This window comes from Ovis canadensis, chromosome 22 (assembly GCF_042477335.2).
Source record: "Ovis canadensis isolate MfBH-ARS-UI-01 breed Bighorn chromosome 22, ARS-UI_OviCan_v2, whole genome shotgun sequence".
Classification (NCBI taxonomy): Eukaryota; Metazoa; Chordata; class Mammalia; order Artiodactyla; family Bovidae; genus Ovis; species Ovis canadensis.
Genome location: NC_091266.1, coordinates 41106736 through 41122760, shown reverse-complemented (window position 1 = coordinate 41122760; position 16025 = coordinate 41106736). Strand labels below are relative to the sequence as shown.

Here is a 16025-nt window from a genome sequence, read left to right as displayed (position 1 = left end):
ACCCTTGGGCACAGGCTTTCTCTTATGCGTCTTTCTCTTACTAGAAGTTGTAGCACATAGTATATTCTCAAGTAAAAGCTTGTGGAATCCAACTGAACTTTCCATCCAGATGATATGGCAGTCTGAGTCCACAGATCAATACCCTAGCAGTTGTAGGAAATCCCTGCCCAGAACCAGGAACATTCCCAAGGCCTCTTTGGTAGAATAAGGCCCCTGATGGAGCATCCCCAGGTAAGTAGTCTGGCCTGTGGTCTCACATGAGACCAGGACACTGACCAGCAGGCAGTGTACTGGGTTCCCTCTCAGGTCCATATCTGGAGCTTGCAGGAGGCGCCAATCCCTGCCTTTGTTGTAGGTGATGTATGTCTTCACCTGGTCATCCACCTTCTTGTTTGCCAGGAATATCCCTTTGATACCGGCTACCTAGGAAAAAGGGCGAGAGATGGAAAACCATGTTGGGCCAAAATGCTGATAGTTTTGGAGAAGCGTAGGGAGGCCGTCTATGGAATCGCACAGAATCAGACACGACTGAAGCGACAGCAGCAGCAGCAGCAGCAGCAGCAGCAGGGAGAAATGCCCCCAGGATTGTCCACAGTGTGTTGAAGTACACAAGAGGAAAAGAGGAGGAGCATGGTGAGAAATGTCATATTCCACATGGTCTACAGGAGAAGTTTAAGCTCATTATTCTTGCCTGGAGAATCCCAGGGACAGAGGAGCCTGGTGGGCTGCCATCTATGGAGTTTCACAGAGTCGGACACGACTGAAGCGACTTAGCAGCAGCAGCAGCAGCTGCTGGCCTCCACACAACCCCCAACTCCCTCAACCACTTCCCGCCACAAACCAGATATTCCATCCTCCTCTTACTCATCTTCTTTGCCCCACTCTACACATCTCTGTACTTTGTTCAGAGGACTTTACCCTTAATTAATTTATTTATCCTTAATTAACTACCAAAATTTCCTCTGGGGTGGGAGTAGCTGATAACAACCAAAGTAGTTACCCTAGAGAACATTTGAGCTAACCAACATATACTACCATATATAAAATAGATAAAGAAAGACCTGCTGCATAGCACCAAGAAGTATATACAGTATCTTACAATAACTTATAATAATGGAAAAGAATCTGAAAAAGAATACACACACACACACTCATATATATATATATATATACATATGTGTGTGTATTATATATATATATATATACACACACACACACACATATATATATAACTGAATCACTTTTATGTACACCTGAAATATTGTTCAGTTCAGTTCAGTCACTCAGGCATGTCTGACTCTTTGTGACCCCATGAACTGCACCACACCAGGCCTCCCTGTCCATCACCAACTCTTGGAGTCCACCCAAACCCATGTCCATCGAGTTGGTGATGCCATCCAGGCATCTCATCTTCTGTCGTCCCCTTCTCCTCCTGTCCTCAATCTTTCCCAGCATCAGGGTCTTTTCAAATGAGTCGGCTCTTCTCATCAGGTGGCCAAAGTATTGGAATTTCAGCTTCAGCATCAGTCCCTCCAATGAACACCCAAGACTGATCTTCTTTAGGATGGACTGGTTAGATCTCCTTGTGGTCCAAGGGATTCTCAAGAGTCTTCTCCAACACCATAGTTCATAAGCATCAATTCTTCAGTGCTCAGCCTTCTTTATAGTCCAACTCTCACATCCATTCATGACTACTGGAAAAACCATAACTTTGACTAGATGGACCTTTGTTGGCAAAGTAATGTCTTGGCTTTTTAATATGCTGTCTAGGTTGGTCATAACTTTTCTTCCAAGGAGTAAGTGTCTTTTAATTTCATGGCTGCAGTCACCATCTGCAGTGATTTGGGAGCCCAGAAAATTAAAGTCAGCAACTGTATCCACTGTTTCCCCTTCTATTTGCCATGAAGTGATGCAAACAGATGCCATGATCTTCGTTTTCTGAATGTTGAGTTTTAAGTCAACCTTTTCACTCTTCTCTTTCACTTTCATTAAGAGGCTCTTTAGTTCTTCCTCACTTTCTGCCATCAGGGTGGTGTCATCTGCATATCTGAGGTGATTGATATTTCTCCCGGCAATCTTGATTCCAGCTTGTGTTTCTTCCAGCCCAGCGTTTCTCATGATGTACTCCGCATAGAAGTTAAATAAGCAGGGTGACAATATACAGCCTTGACGTACTCCTTTTCCTATTTGGAACCAGTCTGTTGTTCCATGTCCAGTTCTAACTGTTGCTTCCTGACCTGCATATAGGTTTCTCAAGAGGCAGGTCAGGTAATCTGGTATTCTCGTCTCTTTCAGAATTTTCCACAGTTTATTGTGATCCACACAGTCAAAGGCTTTGGCATAGTCAATAAAGCAGAAATAGATGTTTTTCTGGAACTCTCTTGCTTTTTCATGATCCAGTGGATGTTGGCAATTTGATCTCTGGTTCCTCTGCCTTTTCTAAAACCAGCTTGAATAAAGATTTACATTTAAAGATTTTAAAATGTAAAAAATAAAAAACTAAAAATAAAAAATAAATAAATAAATAAATAAATAAATAAAAAAGAAAAAGAAAAAAAATAAAAAATAAAAAAAAAATAAAACCAGCTTGAATATCTGGAAGTTCACAATTCACATATTACTGAAGCCTGGCTTGGAGAATTTTGAGCATTACTTTACTAGCGTGTGAGAAGAGTGCGATTGTACGGCAGTTTGAGCATTCTTTGGCATTGCCTTTCTCTGCAACTGGAATGAAAACTGACCTTTTCCAGTCCTGTGGCCACTGCTGACATTGTAAATCAACTATATTTCAATAAAAATTAAAAATAAATAAAACCGGAGAACATAGAATTTTGCTCAGAGGGGGCTTATAGACAGGTTTTCAAGGCATCAAGGTATAATCTGTAATGGTAGTAAGTTGAACTGTCCTGATTAGTAGTGAAGTAGATGTTCTCTTAATAAGTTAATCAATAAGATAATTAAGGATAAAGGATCACAACAAACTGTGGAAAATTCTTAAAGAGATGGGAATACCGGACCACCTGACCTGCCTCCTGAGAAATCTACATGCAGTTCAAGAAGCAACAGTCAGAACTGGACATGTAACAACAAACCGGTTTCAAACTGGGAAAGGAGTATGTCCAGGCTGTATATCGTCACCCTGCTTATTTAACTTCTATGCAGAGTGCATCATGCAAAATGCCAGGCTGGATGAATCACAAGCTGGAATCAAAATTACCAGGAGAAATATCAATCACCTCAGATATGCAGATGACACCACACTTGTGGCAGAAAGTGAAGAAGAACCAAACAGCCTCTTCATGAAAGTGAAGAAAGGACTGTGAAAAGTTTGGCTTAAAACTCAACATTCAAAAACTAAGATCATGGCATCTGGCCCCATCACTTCATGGCAAATAGATGGGGAAACAGTAGAAACAGTGACACACTTTATTTATTTGGGCTCCAAAATCCCTGTAGATGGTGATTGCAGCTATGAAATTAAAAGACACTTGCTCCTTGGAAGAAAATTTATGACCAACCTAGGCAGCATATTAAAAAGCAGAGACATTACTTTGCCAACAAAGGTCCATCTAGTCAAACTATGGTTTTTCAATAGTCATGTATGGATGTGAGAGTTGGACTATAAAGAAAGCTGAGCACTGAAGAATTGATGCTTATGAACTATGGTGTTGAAGAAGACTCTTGAGAATCCCTTGGACCACAAGGAGATCTAACCAGTCCATCCTAAAGGAAATCAGTCCTGAATATTTATTGGAAGGACTGATGCTGAAGCTGAAATTCCAATACTTCGGCCACCAGATGCGAAGAACTGACCCGTTGGAAAAGACCCTGATGCTGGAAAAGGTTGAAGGTGGGAGGAGAAGGAGATGACAGAGGATGAGATGGTTGGATGGTATCACTGACTCAATGGACATAAGTTTGAGTAAACTCTGGGAGTTAGTGATGGACAGGGAGCCTGGTGTACTGTGGTCCATGGGGTTGCAAAGAGTTGGACACGACTGAGTGACTGAAGTGAACTGAGATGTTTTCTGTCTCAGATGACCCAGCTTGGTGACCTGGCCCCTATCATTGGCTGTGACGCCAGTTCACTGTGGACTTTGGATAATTCTTATTTTATCTTCGGTCTCAGCCAATTGTCACTTTTAAAAAGGTGGAATAAAACCTTCCCTTTCTTTTTTTCCTCCGTTGGTTGGCAAAGGACACCACAGATAATGTAGACACTCTTGCCAGAGCCCCCGTGTGTTGGGATTTGCATATCTTCGATATTCTGAAGGAAGAAGAGCATCGCCACAACACAAGTAGCTACAGAGTGAGGAGATTTATCATCCAGATGGTTCAAGAGTAAGCACAGATTTGACTCACTTTTATTACTTCTCTGCCCACATCTGAGGAATAAGAAGAGATATTTAGAATGACAGAAATCTATGTTGTCTTGACTTTCCATTTAAGTTCCAAAGGAAAGGTAATTCAAATTGTTTAGACACCATATAAACAAGACTTCAGCATGTTTTCTAGATAACACTCAGATATCTCGATATTTTAATTGTATTCATACCTACCCCCATTCTTTGAGGGTCATCGTGAATTGAGGTGTATTGCAGTTCTGAGAGGATCCCAGTGGGAGCAAAGGGAAAGACTTTCATAGAAGTCAGCTCTTCTGGTTTTTTTGTTTGTTTGATTTTTAATGACATAATTTAGCTGATGAAATGAGAAGTACTTTTTTTTTTTTTTTTAAGTAACCTGACTGGCCTTGAAAGAGAATAAAGAATGCCAACCCAAATACAAAATAAATAAATAACAAAAAATGAACAGAGCATGTCTGGAGGAGAACAGACTGGGAAGGACACCACTAGGGGAATTTGACAAAGGGCCAAGGATGGAATTGATTAGAATCCTATTGCGAACAGAGGATGGGAAAGGACAGAAGCCAGGGTTGGGTGAGGGACAGTGGTGTCAGCGTTACGCCCTTTCCCAGTGGTACCCTCCCTGCCTTAGCTGCTCAGAGACAGTGTCATTTCAGGAAGGCTGGTACCTCATATACTCATCCAAGGTCTGTGAGGCTCTGCGATCACCTCAGTCTTTAAAACCAACTACAAAGGTGTCTGTCTCAAACCCAGTTACTGATAATTCCTCACAGGGAATCGACTCTGAGTTTCCTTAGAACCTTCTGCCTAGTGGAGGCTTTTGTTATTCTCTTGAGATGCAGGGCTGGTGCTTTTTCTGGTGTATTACCAGTTAATAACGCCATCTCTCTCTCATGCCAGTTGCCCCTCTCCATCATGCACCTGGGGCCTTGCTGTCTAATTTCTAGAACACAAACAGGTCAGAACCAGCCTCTCGTCTGTCACCTGCACCCCTGCCTCCTGCTAGTTTGGCGCATTCTAGCATGAACCGCTGGCCACTCTTCTGCTTCTCGTATGCTTCTGGATAAGCGTGCTTGGAAAGCATGCGCCAGTATTACATCAGCATTTCTCCCCTAAGAGCCCCACCCCTCAGGGGGGTATTTTCTGTGTGCCTCGCTTAGTCTGGGAGCAAAATCATAAGAATGGAGACTGAAAAGATGCAGAAAGGAGAGATTTTGAGGGAACCCAGATGCATCTCTGAGGGTGTTCCTCCTGTAGCTGCACATAATGCCCAAGAAATCTCAGTCTTTTCTGGGGGAAAAAAGGAACACTTTCCATTTGTATTTGGATTCTTCTAAGCCCCATCATTGTTGCTGAATTGCTTTTTGGCTCCGTCTCTTGAATAAATGAGCTGCGAGTTTGGAGGGCGCTTTGCTTTCTGTATCCTAGGCCAATAGCTTTCAAACTTTTCAAGCACAGCCCAAGTATGAAATCCATTTTCGTTGCCACCTAGTAGACTCATAACCATATATGCATATATGTGTACACATGTAGCTACATATATATATATATCCAAAACAAAAGTTCCATGAAATACTACTTGCCTTCACTACATGCAGTATAAAGAAACTGGAGAATAAGACACACATTTTAGCTTCTCCATTCAAGGAAGCATCTAGAATCTGATAAACTTAAACATGCTATGGTCCACTGTGGTTTGAAATCAGAAGCATAGCTGCTGCTGTTGGCCTCGAGAGCTCAAGGAGAAAGGTACCAGCTTGTGGCAGTCCCCACAGAAGAGGGTCGTACTGATACAAGATCTCAGGCCTGCATGACCCACTTTCCCCCTGGGAATCAATCTGAGGTGCAAAGGGACACTGGCAGCAGCCCCTTGGCACAGCACTGAGTCCAGGTGGCCTGCTCTTCTGTCGCTCACTCCCCTGGGCCCTCAGGACAAGGAAACCAGGGTTCTGCTGAGAAAAGCAATTATCATGGCGTGCCTCGGGCTGTCCCTAGAGTTGGACCTGTGGTGAGGAGCTGAAGAAGATTAGTTTGGGTAAAGTGTCCCCATGGAGTCTATAAGTAGTTGTCCATCTGTCCAAAGAAGGGTAATGTAAGGTCAAGATAAGGCATTGGGTGGAGGGCAGTCACTGGAGACAAGGAAAGCAATGAAATGTCAATAATATGGGCAAAGAGGCCAGAACACTAAGGGTGGCTCAGAGTTTCGTTTTATCCATCCAACCAAGTATAGTGAGGTCAAGATATAATTAGTCATTAGGAAATCTAAACAGAACTAACAAAGTACCACTAGGCCTCTAAAAGAATGTCTAAACACACACGCATGCCACACACTCCCCACCTCCCCGCCCCCACATGCACACACACACCTGATAATACCAAATATTGGTAAAGATGTGAAGCAGCTAGAACTTGTTTTCATCTCTGGTGGAGAACAAAATGACATTGCCAGTTAAGAAATGGCTTGGTGGCTTTTTATAAACATAAACACAAACACATCTTTTGAGAGTCCCTTGGAGATCAAACCAGACAATCCTAAAAGAAATCAATCCTGAATATTCATTGGAAGAACGGTTGCTAAGGTTGAAGCTCCAATACTTTGGCCACCTGATGTGAAGAGCTGACTCATTGGGGAAGAGCCTGATGCTGAGAAAGATTGAATGCAAAAGGAGAAGGAAGCAGCAGATGATAAGATGGTTAGATATCATCATCGACTCAATGGACATGAACTTGAGCAAACTCTGGGAGACAGCGAAGGACAGAGGAGTCCATAGTTAGACATGACTTAGCAACTGAACAACAACAAACACACACATTGGACCTAGCAATTCTACTTCTAGGTATTTATCCATTAGGAGGAAACACTTATGTTCACATGAGTGTTTACAGACATTTCATTCATAGTCACACAGATCTGGAAACAACCTGAATAACTGGCAAATAACCTTCAACTGGCAAATAAATGAACAAACAAGAACACACACAGGCAATGCAGTGCTACGCAGCAATAGAAAGAAAGGAACATCTCCTGATACTCAATAACATGGGTGGATCTCAAAATAATAAGTGAAAGAAGCTAGACTCAAAAGACTCCCTACTGCACAATTTCATTCATATGAAAATGGAGAAAAGGCAAAATTGGAGGGAGAGAAATCATATCGGCTTGCCAGTGACTTTGGATGGGAGGAGAGTGATCACAAAAGGGCCATAAGAGGGAATGTTTGGGGACAATATCCCACATATTCAGTGTTCTATGTCTTGATTATGGTGGTAGATGCACATACCTCTGTTAAGACTCATAGAACCAGAAAGGTTAAATTTTACTGCACGTGAAGTATCCCTCAATTTAAAAAAATGAATGTGAAAAAAAAAATGTATAATAGGAAGAGGCTGAACTTTTGGGTCAAATGGACATAAGTTGGTTCACAGATAGCTTCTCCCTTTTACTAGCTGTGTGACCCGAGTCAAGTTACCAAGTTCTCTACATCTTTGTACTCTCACAGGCACAATAGGGAATAATATCTACCACATGGAGATACTATAATAGATAAATAAGAAAAAGTATACATATATATATATATAATTAAGAGTTATGCTGTCCAATACCATAGCCACTAGCCCCATAGGGCTCCTGAACACTTGAAATGTGGCCAGTAGGACTGAGAAACTGACTTTTAGTGTTATTTAATTTTAACCAATTTAAATATAAATTTAAAACTGATATCGGATTCAGTTACTGGCAAACTTCTAAATATGTTTGGAATCACCAGGGTATGTGAATCTACCTTTTCTACTATAAATTTTATGAAATGAAAATGCTGATGAAGTATTTATGCTGAAAATTTAGCATATGAATTGAGATGCTTGGGAAGTGTAAAATGCACCCAGGATATTATAGACTTGGTATGACAAAAACATAAAATATTTCATTAGTAATTTTTCATATTAAGTATGTACTTAAATGATAGTATTTTAGGTTTTTAGTTAAATAACATTTAACATTATAATTAATTTCACCTGCTTCTTTTTTACTTCTTTTTTCTTGATTGTAAAAATGCCTGTGTAACTTGTGTTATATATTCATTCAACGAGGGCATTTAAGGAATTATTTGGTATACCATCATTATTACTGTACAGATTTACAAGTTGGAAAATACTGAAGAAAATGCAGCAGCTCAAAGCATGTCTCCATAATACAATTGAGACTGTTGGAAATAATATTTGTAACTGAATTTATCAATGGAGAACATCTAAGAAGAAACACAGTTTATATTTAGAGAAATGAAAAAACAACAGAACTCTACATGGAAAGAGTGTCATAAGAGTAATGGTGAACACACCTGATGAGCTACACTGATTGCCAGCATCAACCTTGGATGGAATGGGCTCTGTCATCTTAAAGAAGGGATTATTATTTGGCCTTCAAGAAGCATTTTCTCCCCTGATTGTACAATTACAGCCATGCCAATACTGCACTCTGAGGCAGGGAGTGGACAAGAGTCCCTCTTTAGCAGTAAACTGCTCCAACAGACAAGGAAATGAACAATATTTCCCTTTAGAGTTTACGGAGTTGGGTGAGATTGATCCCCATTGGTCTCCAGGGTCTCTTAGTGCCAAAGACTAGAAGGTAAATTTCTCAAATAAATTCTTACTTTCTTTGTTCCCTTTCCAATGCCAAGAAGAGGTTCACGTAGAAGACAGAATGATACACCAGTAGCTCCAAGTGGCCATGGGCAGCTCAAGCCACTTCACATCTGTGTTAACTATGCACATCTTAGACAAAGAAGAACAGATGGGATACCCTGTTACACTAGAATATAAATCTTTGAATTAACTTGGCACAGGGACTAAGTCATTCATATATTTATTTGCTAGATGTAAAGAGAAAACAGAGATATAGTAGCCTGGAGAATAAATGTCCAACTCTTTAGTCAAGCTCTTTCCTAGCATCTTTAAATTTTTATCCCAATTATTTTCCAAGGTCATCTCACACTCTAATAAAATGGACCTCTACTCATCAGACTCTGGTTCTCTTCTCATGCTGGGACTCAGGCATGCCTTACTCTCATGCTCTAACGATTCATCATTTAAACCAACTCATCTGCAAGACTCCCCAGATTCATCAAATTAGAATGTTTTACTCTTACAGTAATTCTATAACATACAGGAATTATACCTCTAATACAAACTGGACCATGATCACAACCCTATTAGAGTCACTTACATCTTTCCAGTAGATGGTCTCATGCACCAGTCTCATCAAACAAAATACACTTCACAAAAGTGTGTTAATTTAAATGAAATTGAATGTAAAAGCATGCTGTTTTTTTCCAGCTGTATTACTCAAGGGCATCTAGAGTCCACAAAAATTATAGTCTCTTTGTTAACTGGCCATATGGTACACAATCTCAGTTTCTATGAGAATCTCCAGTGAAGAAAGTTAAAGTCTAATGATCCCTAAAGACCAATTAAATTGAGCTTTATCTCCAGATCACAGAATGCATATCCAGGTGCAAAACAGGATCACCCTATAAAAATCTTCAATATGGTCATGGTCCAGATAGTGTCAAGATACAATTTATTCCCTTGGTATTAAAAGCCTTTTAGAATCTGAACCCCAACTTCTTATCCAGCATTCATTCTTGTACCTGACAACCATCTATTCTACACAATTAGACTGGCTAGCTCACGGACTTAAAAATTTATACCATCTCTCTAACTCTTGGCTTCTGTCTTTCTTGACATTCCACTTCTTCCTTTCTTCCTCCTGAGAGCAAATGTATTGATAGTCAGATCGGTAACATTGAGAAAAAGAACTGGGCAGGCACAATGCATCCCTAACTCAACTGTTCTTATAATCTGCTTGCAGAGATCACATCCTCTGTATCACAAGGTTGTGGTGTTATGAAGATAGGCTTCCATAAGAGAGCTTTTGATTCACAGTTTCTGCCTGAGACTGGATGGATGAGTTCAATTCTGGGGAGCAGTATTACCAAGAACACTTCCTCCTTCATGCTTTTAAAGGCAATAAAGCTGGTATCTGATCTCCTTTTGTCTCACCTTTTGCTTCTATCTCAATTGTTTTCACTCTTGGGCAGGAAGAAGAGGAAATTCATTTATGTACCCCTTCAAAGCCCAAAAAACTAGATTGCAAGCTCCCTGAGGGGAAGGACCCTTGTCTTTCCTGCTTTCCTCATGGACTTGAACACAATACAGGGATACAATCAACCCTGATAAAAATGAAGGAAGAACAAGGACAACAGAATTGGCTCTAGAGAAGTTACCTTGCCTGATATATCTTGCTTCTATGTGAACGCAATGACACCATGTAATTTTTTCCCCCTCAACAAGACCAACTTCAGCAAGATTACAAAAAAAAAAAAAAAAAAAAAAATCACATGTATCTTGGCACATTCTTCATTTTGATTCATACTCCAGAGCAGAATGTCTCATTGTTCTAAATGACCAAGGAATTTCAGGAACCCTTTTTTTTTTTTTTTTTTTTTTAAGGAAAAGGAACAGCACAGAGGCAAAATGCACTCATACCATATCAGCAGAGTCTGAGAAATGGATTTCTCAACTAAAGGTCATCTGCAGCAACGTCTACCTCTCTTAATGGGCTCTGACCACAGGAGCATGAATAATCCTCTTACCTCTATAGGCTTACTTGTGCAAACAGGAATGGCCTTCATCCTGGGAACATTCATCCAAACCTTCCCACAGATGCGACTTACTGCACAATAACAAAGGTATAGTTCTGCCTCCTAGTGTGATTAGAGGCATGAAAATGTAAGCTTCTCAAAGCCATTTACACTCTTTAGTCATCTCTAGTGGGGTCTTTACAACTTTGGGAAGAAATCTAGGTCATTTCCCAGGCTGGAATCTTGTTGCTAAGTGAATTATTTCAGCACCAGTCTACTTCCTAGAAAATCAGGGTATTTCTTCCCTGACATTCATGTCTCTCCTTCTTTTTATATACTTCCATTCACCCCCTGCCTTTTTGCAATCCTCCTTCTACCTTGTAAAATAACTGGGATCTTATATATTTCCATCACTGTTAGTAAATGAGCAACCAACTTAGACACCAGAGTAGGGGATCCTGGAACTTTGACATGAGAAGCTCAGAAGAGACCACTGTAAAGCAGAAGCCCATGCACCCACCTCTCTGTTTTGACAGCCACTCCCACTTCTCAAAGGGGAAAAGTCACATGGAAGCAGCTTCTGCAAGCAATCTGCAGCTACCACCCCCAAGAGGCAACTGTGAATGAATGACCTCCACCAGCACAGTATTTAGGGGTCTGACCACAAGTTACTAGTAAATGTTGGAGATAATGAGACATACCTACTTTGCTAAAATCAATCCATCTAGTTGAAGTAGTCAGTCAAGCACTTTCACTGAGAAAGATCACATACATTGTTACTAGAAGTACAGACATACAATATATCATTAGGGTTACTGAAACAATTAGGTTGCTTTCTTAATATAGTCTCTAAATGGAGTCACTTAGTTTCCTAGATAAATTATTCTTTAACTGGTGTGTGTGTATATATGTATATCTATAGATAGATAGATATAAACCCAATGAAGGTTATCATATTTAAAAATAGGAAAATTTCAGTGTTAAGTCAAGGCCAGTTCTTTCCCATACATAGGTGTTGGCATCTGGTAGCATTTTAGAGGAACCTTCACTCCTACCACTGATATTTGCTTTCTTCTCTTATAAAGTTGCTCATAAAACATGATTTTCCAAATAATTTAAAGCATATAAATAGTACTAATCCCTCCACCTAGAGTTCATATAAAGAAGCACAGATTTGAAAAGGGTACTTCAGAGATCACTGATGTCAAGTACCTTCACTTCTGGCCTAAAATCATGCTATATTTAAGACGTCGACTCTAGCTACCATTTGTTGAAGGCTTATTGAGTCAACTACCACACAAGGTGCTTTACAAACATTACCCCTCATTCTCACAATAATTTTATTAGATAGATGTTTTATCCCCATTTTACAGGTGAGGGAATTGAGGCACAGAGAAGTTAAGTCCCTTGCCCCAAATCACAACGGCTAAGTACACACACAGCTGATATCTGAACTCAGAACTTTATGACTCCAATGCTTGTGTTCATATTGTTAGAACTCATGAAAAAGAGAGAGAGATTCAAGTGCAGGATAATGTTGGCTACATACCTCATACAATTCAATAATGATATTTCCCATCAGACCTCGGCTGCTCTTAATGTTCTCCATGGCCAGCGTGAAGTAGATCCCGCGTGTGTCTGAGATGTAGAGGTTGTACGTGTCATTCTGGTTCCACTCCTGGACCGCTGCAAACACTTGGTTCTCATTGGTACTAATGATGTGCATGTCCTGGAAGAGGATGGAAAGCCCGTAAGGCAGCAGATCTCCATATCACCGTGCCCACTGGGACCCAGAGTAATTACCATGACTTATGAAATGGCTGAGGAAAAGCTTGAGTTATAGGCAATGTTAAACAATTCTGTGTTGGGCCAAGGCTATAAATTATGAGCTTCGTGATTTCTGCTCCTTGCTAAGTGACAGTAAGATGGGTGTAAGGGGCTTTGGTGGGTATCATTTTCCATGGCTTCAGGGGATTTATCCACTTTCATTTTTTATAACTGAAAAGTGGTGTTAGCGCTAACAGAGACATACAATCTTGCGTGAGGAAACCCACACATGAAAAAAAGACAGGGCCTCTCCCTTCACTCCATCTTAATTTATGGTTTCAACATTTCTAGGATAGTGGTTTTCATGCCTTTCTTGGGAATCTTCAGATGAGGATTGGAAGAAGGGTGGCCCAGAGGCACAGCCAATGGGTGGGGCTCTGGGTTTCCAAATCTGTTTCAAACATACCAGCACTACTTAGATTTGTTATATCATGGAGTTCTGTGTAATGTTTTAGGAGTAAAAGGTTATGGGGGAGGTGGGAGGGGAAGGGTTCTACTGCTAATAGAATAATATTTGAAAACCACAGATTATAGAGGAAAGGATATTTAACCTTGAATTCAGAGTTCTGGGTCACAATAGTGTTCTACTATAAGTCAGCTGCATGATACTGAACATGTCAGTTTCCCTGAGCTTCCAATTTCTCACTGAACAGAGTGAAGAGGTTAAGCTAACAATAAAAATAGCTAATATTTGGGCATACTCTAAACACATTATTTCAATTTTAAAAATCCAAATAATTCTACAGTGGAGGTAGCATGATTATTTCCATTTTACTAAGAAATTAAATAAGGCACACAGAGGTTTACCAACTTGCTTCAGATTATGTACCTCATAAGTAGCCAAACCATGTTTTGAACCTCTGTGACATGACTCTAACCTAATTGTTAGCTTCTAACTAGTTGTATACATAACTGCTAAACCAGAAGTTGGAAATGAGTGACCCGTGAAATGAATGTGAATCATAATTGTTTGGTCTGACTATTATTGTTATTGTTGTTCAGTCACTAAGTCCTATCTGACTTTTCCACAGCTCCATGAATGGAAGCCCACCAGGCTCCTCTGTCCATGGGATTTCACAGACAAAAATATGGAGGGGACCGCCATTTCCTTCACCAGGAGATCTTCCTGACCCAGGGATTGAACCCACATCTGCTGCACTGGCAGGTGGATTTCTTTACCTCTCAGCCACCAGGGAAGCCCTTGGTTTGACCAAAGCCTCTACCATATACCTGAAAGTGTAGTATTTTAGATGGAGTCAGTACTCATTGAAGTCTTAGCCTTGCATACCCAAAGATTCCTATTGTCTGCTTATATATATATATTAATGTTACCTTCTTGGTCCCTGAAGCCACTTTAATTTGTATTCGTAATTCCTAATTCTAATTGTATTTAGAAATGACTGGGTCATTTCTAAAATCATTTCTAATAATTCAGAATTCAAAATAGTTTTCAAAACCCAGTTTGCATACTGTCAGAAGGAAATGTTGACCTGGATAAACATTTGACAAAACAAGAGTAATTTTTAAAATGAATAACTATGAATATACAAGTGTATATGCCAAGGAGTAATAGCATGCTGGAAAAGCAAAAGAGGGGCATCCTTGTCACTGATGCGGGAAGCACAGTGACAGGGACACAGGCGAGTGAACTAACAGTAAGTAAACAAGTAGGCTGGATCTAGCCTTTACCTTATTTGACCCACCTTTGCCAGAAATGGTTTCAACAAAACAGGAGCAGCCATGCCTATAATATCAGAACCATGGAGAGCTCCTCCGAGAGGATTTTTCAAAAGAAGCAAACATTTGATTTGGACACCTGGGAGGTGGGGAAAGTAAGAAAAGGAGTCCTGGATCTTTTTTATTGGAGATCCTCTGTGAAGTCTCAGCCTCTAGCCTTGGACTTCCGAGGTCACCTTGACTAAGACCTCACTTGCTCTGCTTGTTCGTGTTTACACACCTTGTAGAGTTGCAGGTTCCTGCTGAGGTGCTTAAAAATGGAAATGAGGCTTACTCTTAAAAACCATCTGATGAAGTCATGTTGTGCTGGTGTGGAATGAAAGCCCAGGAACCCAGTAGGAGGGGAAATAGCAGCTGCAGGAAATTCGGATTAAATTCACTTACCCTGTTAAAAATGCAATAGAAATGCTTGGCTTTCCCCAGATGTTTTGGTCATAAAAATGAATGAGCTAAGTTATTTTAGACTAAACTAATGTAAAAGAAGTGTTGGGCAGGGGGGTGGGGCAAGGAAACAACTTAAAACACTGGGGCATGGTCAGGATTAGAAGCAGCCAGATTTGCTGTGAGTACATCTTAGACCTGCTCTGGGACCGTGTCACCTGGTGAGCAGTAATTCCAGGCTCCAGGATGAGGGACTACTCTCTACTATATAGAGTTATGGGATTTCTGCTTGAGAATTCCTTAGCTAATCAAAGTCACTTAGCTTTGATTAGTACATTAGTAAGATTTGAGCCTAAGACTACCTAGAGAGGTTAAACTCCTTACCAATGGGTGTATAATGCAGTGTGCATCGGTCTGACCTGGAGCTCCTGATAGCATGCAGACTCATGCGACCCAATGCCTGAGATTCAGATTCAGTGTGTCTGGTGTGGAACCTTGGGTTCTACCACCTGAACAACCCTCCAGATGATGCTGGTGCATGCAATTTGGGGCATCAATTTTTGAAAAACTCTGAACGATGTGTCCCCTCTCTTAACAAGTCTTAGAGTTGAACAGGGGTCAACCAAGAATCAGAATATTAAGTCTTCCAGAAAAACAACAACAAAAAAGCATTGTTACTTAAAATTGGCCCAATAGGAATATGAATGACAATAAAATTTCTTTCTTTCATCTTGCTACCCTAATCTAATTTCAAAGCATGTGTCACTTCCTTATTTAAATGATTATAAATAACACTTCCCCTACATCCTCCCAATACAGTCACTAGGAAGAATCATAGTTGCTTTTTGAAAAATATAAGCTTACAACTTCCTGCTGCTGCTGTTAAGTCACTTCAGTCGTGTCTGACTCTGTGCGACCCCATAGACTGTAGCCCACCAGGTTCCACCATCCCTGGGATTCTCCAGGCAAGAACACTGGAGTGGGTTGCCATTTCCTTCTCCAATGCATGAAAGTGAAAAGTGAAAGTGACGTTACTCAGTCATGTCAAGACTCTTAGCGACCCCATGGACTGCAGCCT

General features: G+C 40.5%; 1 protein-coding gene across 1 annotated transcript in view; it reads right to left on the bottom strand.

Moving 5' to 3' along the window:
* Window positions 1–16025, bottom strand: part of SORCS3 (sortilin related VPS10 domain containing receptor 3) — a 650432-nt gene that overhangs the window by 112033 nt on the left and 522374 nt on the right. The window contains exons 9-10 of the mRNA XM_069567050.1: window positions 12552–12731; window positions 277–423 (exon numbers count right to left, since the gene is read on the bottom strand). Coding sequence (XP_069423151.1) covers window positions 277–423; window positions 12552–12731 — 327 coding nt within the window. The remainder of the gene's footprint in view (window positions 1–276; window positions 424–12551; window positions 12732–16025) is intronic.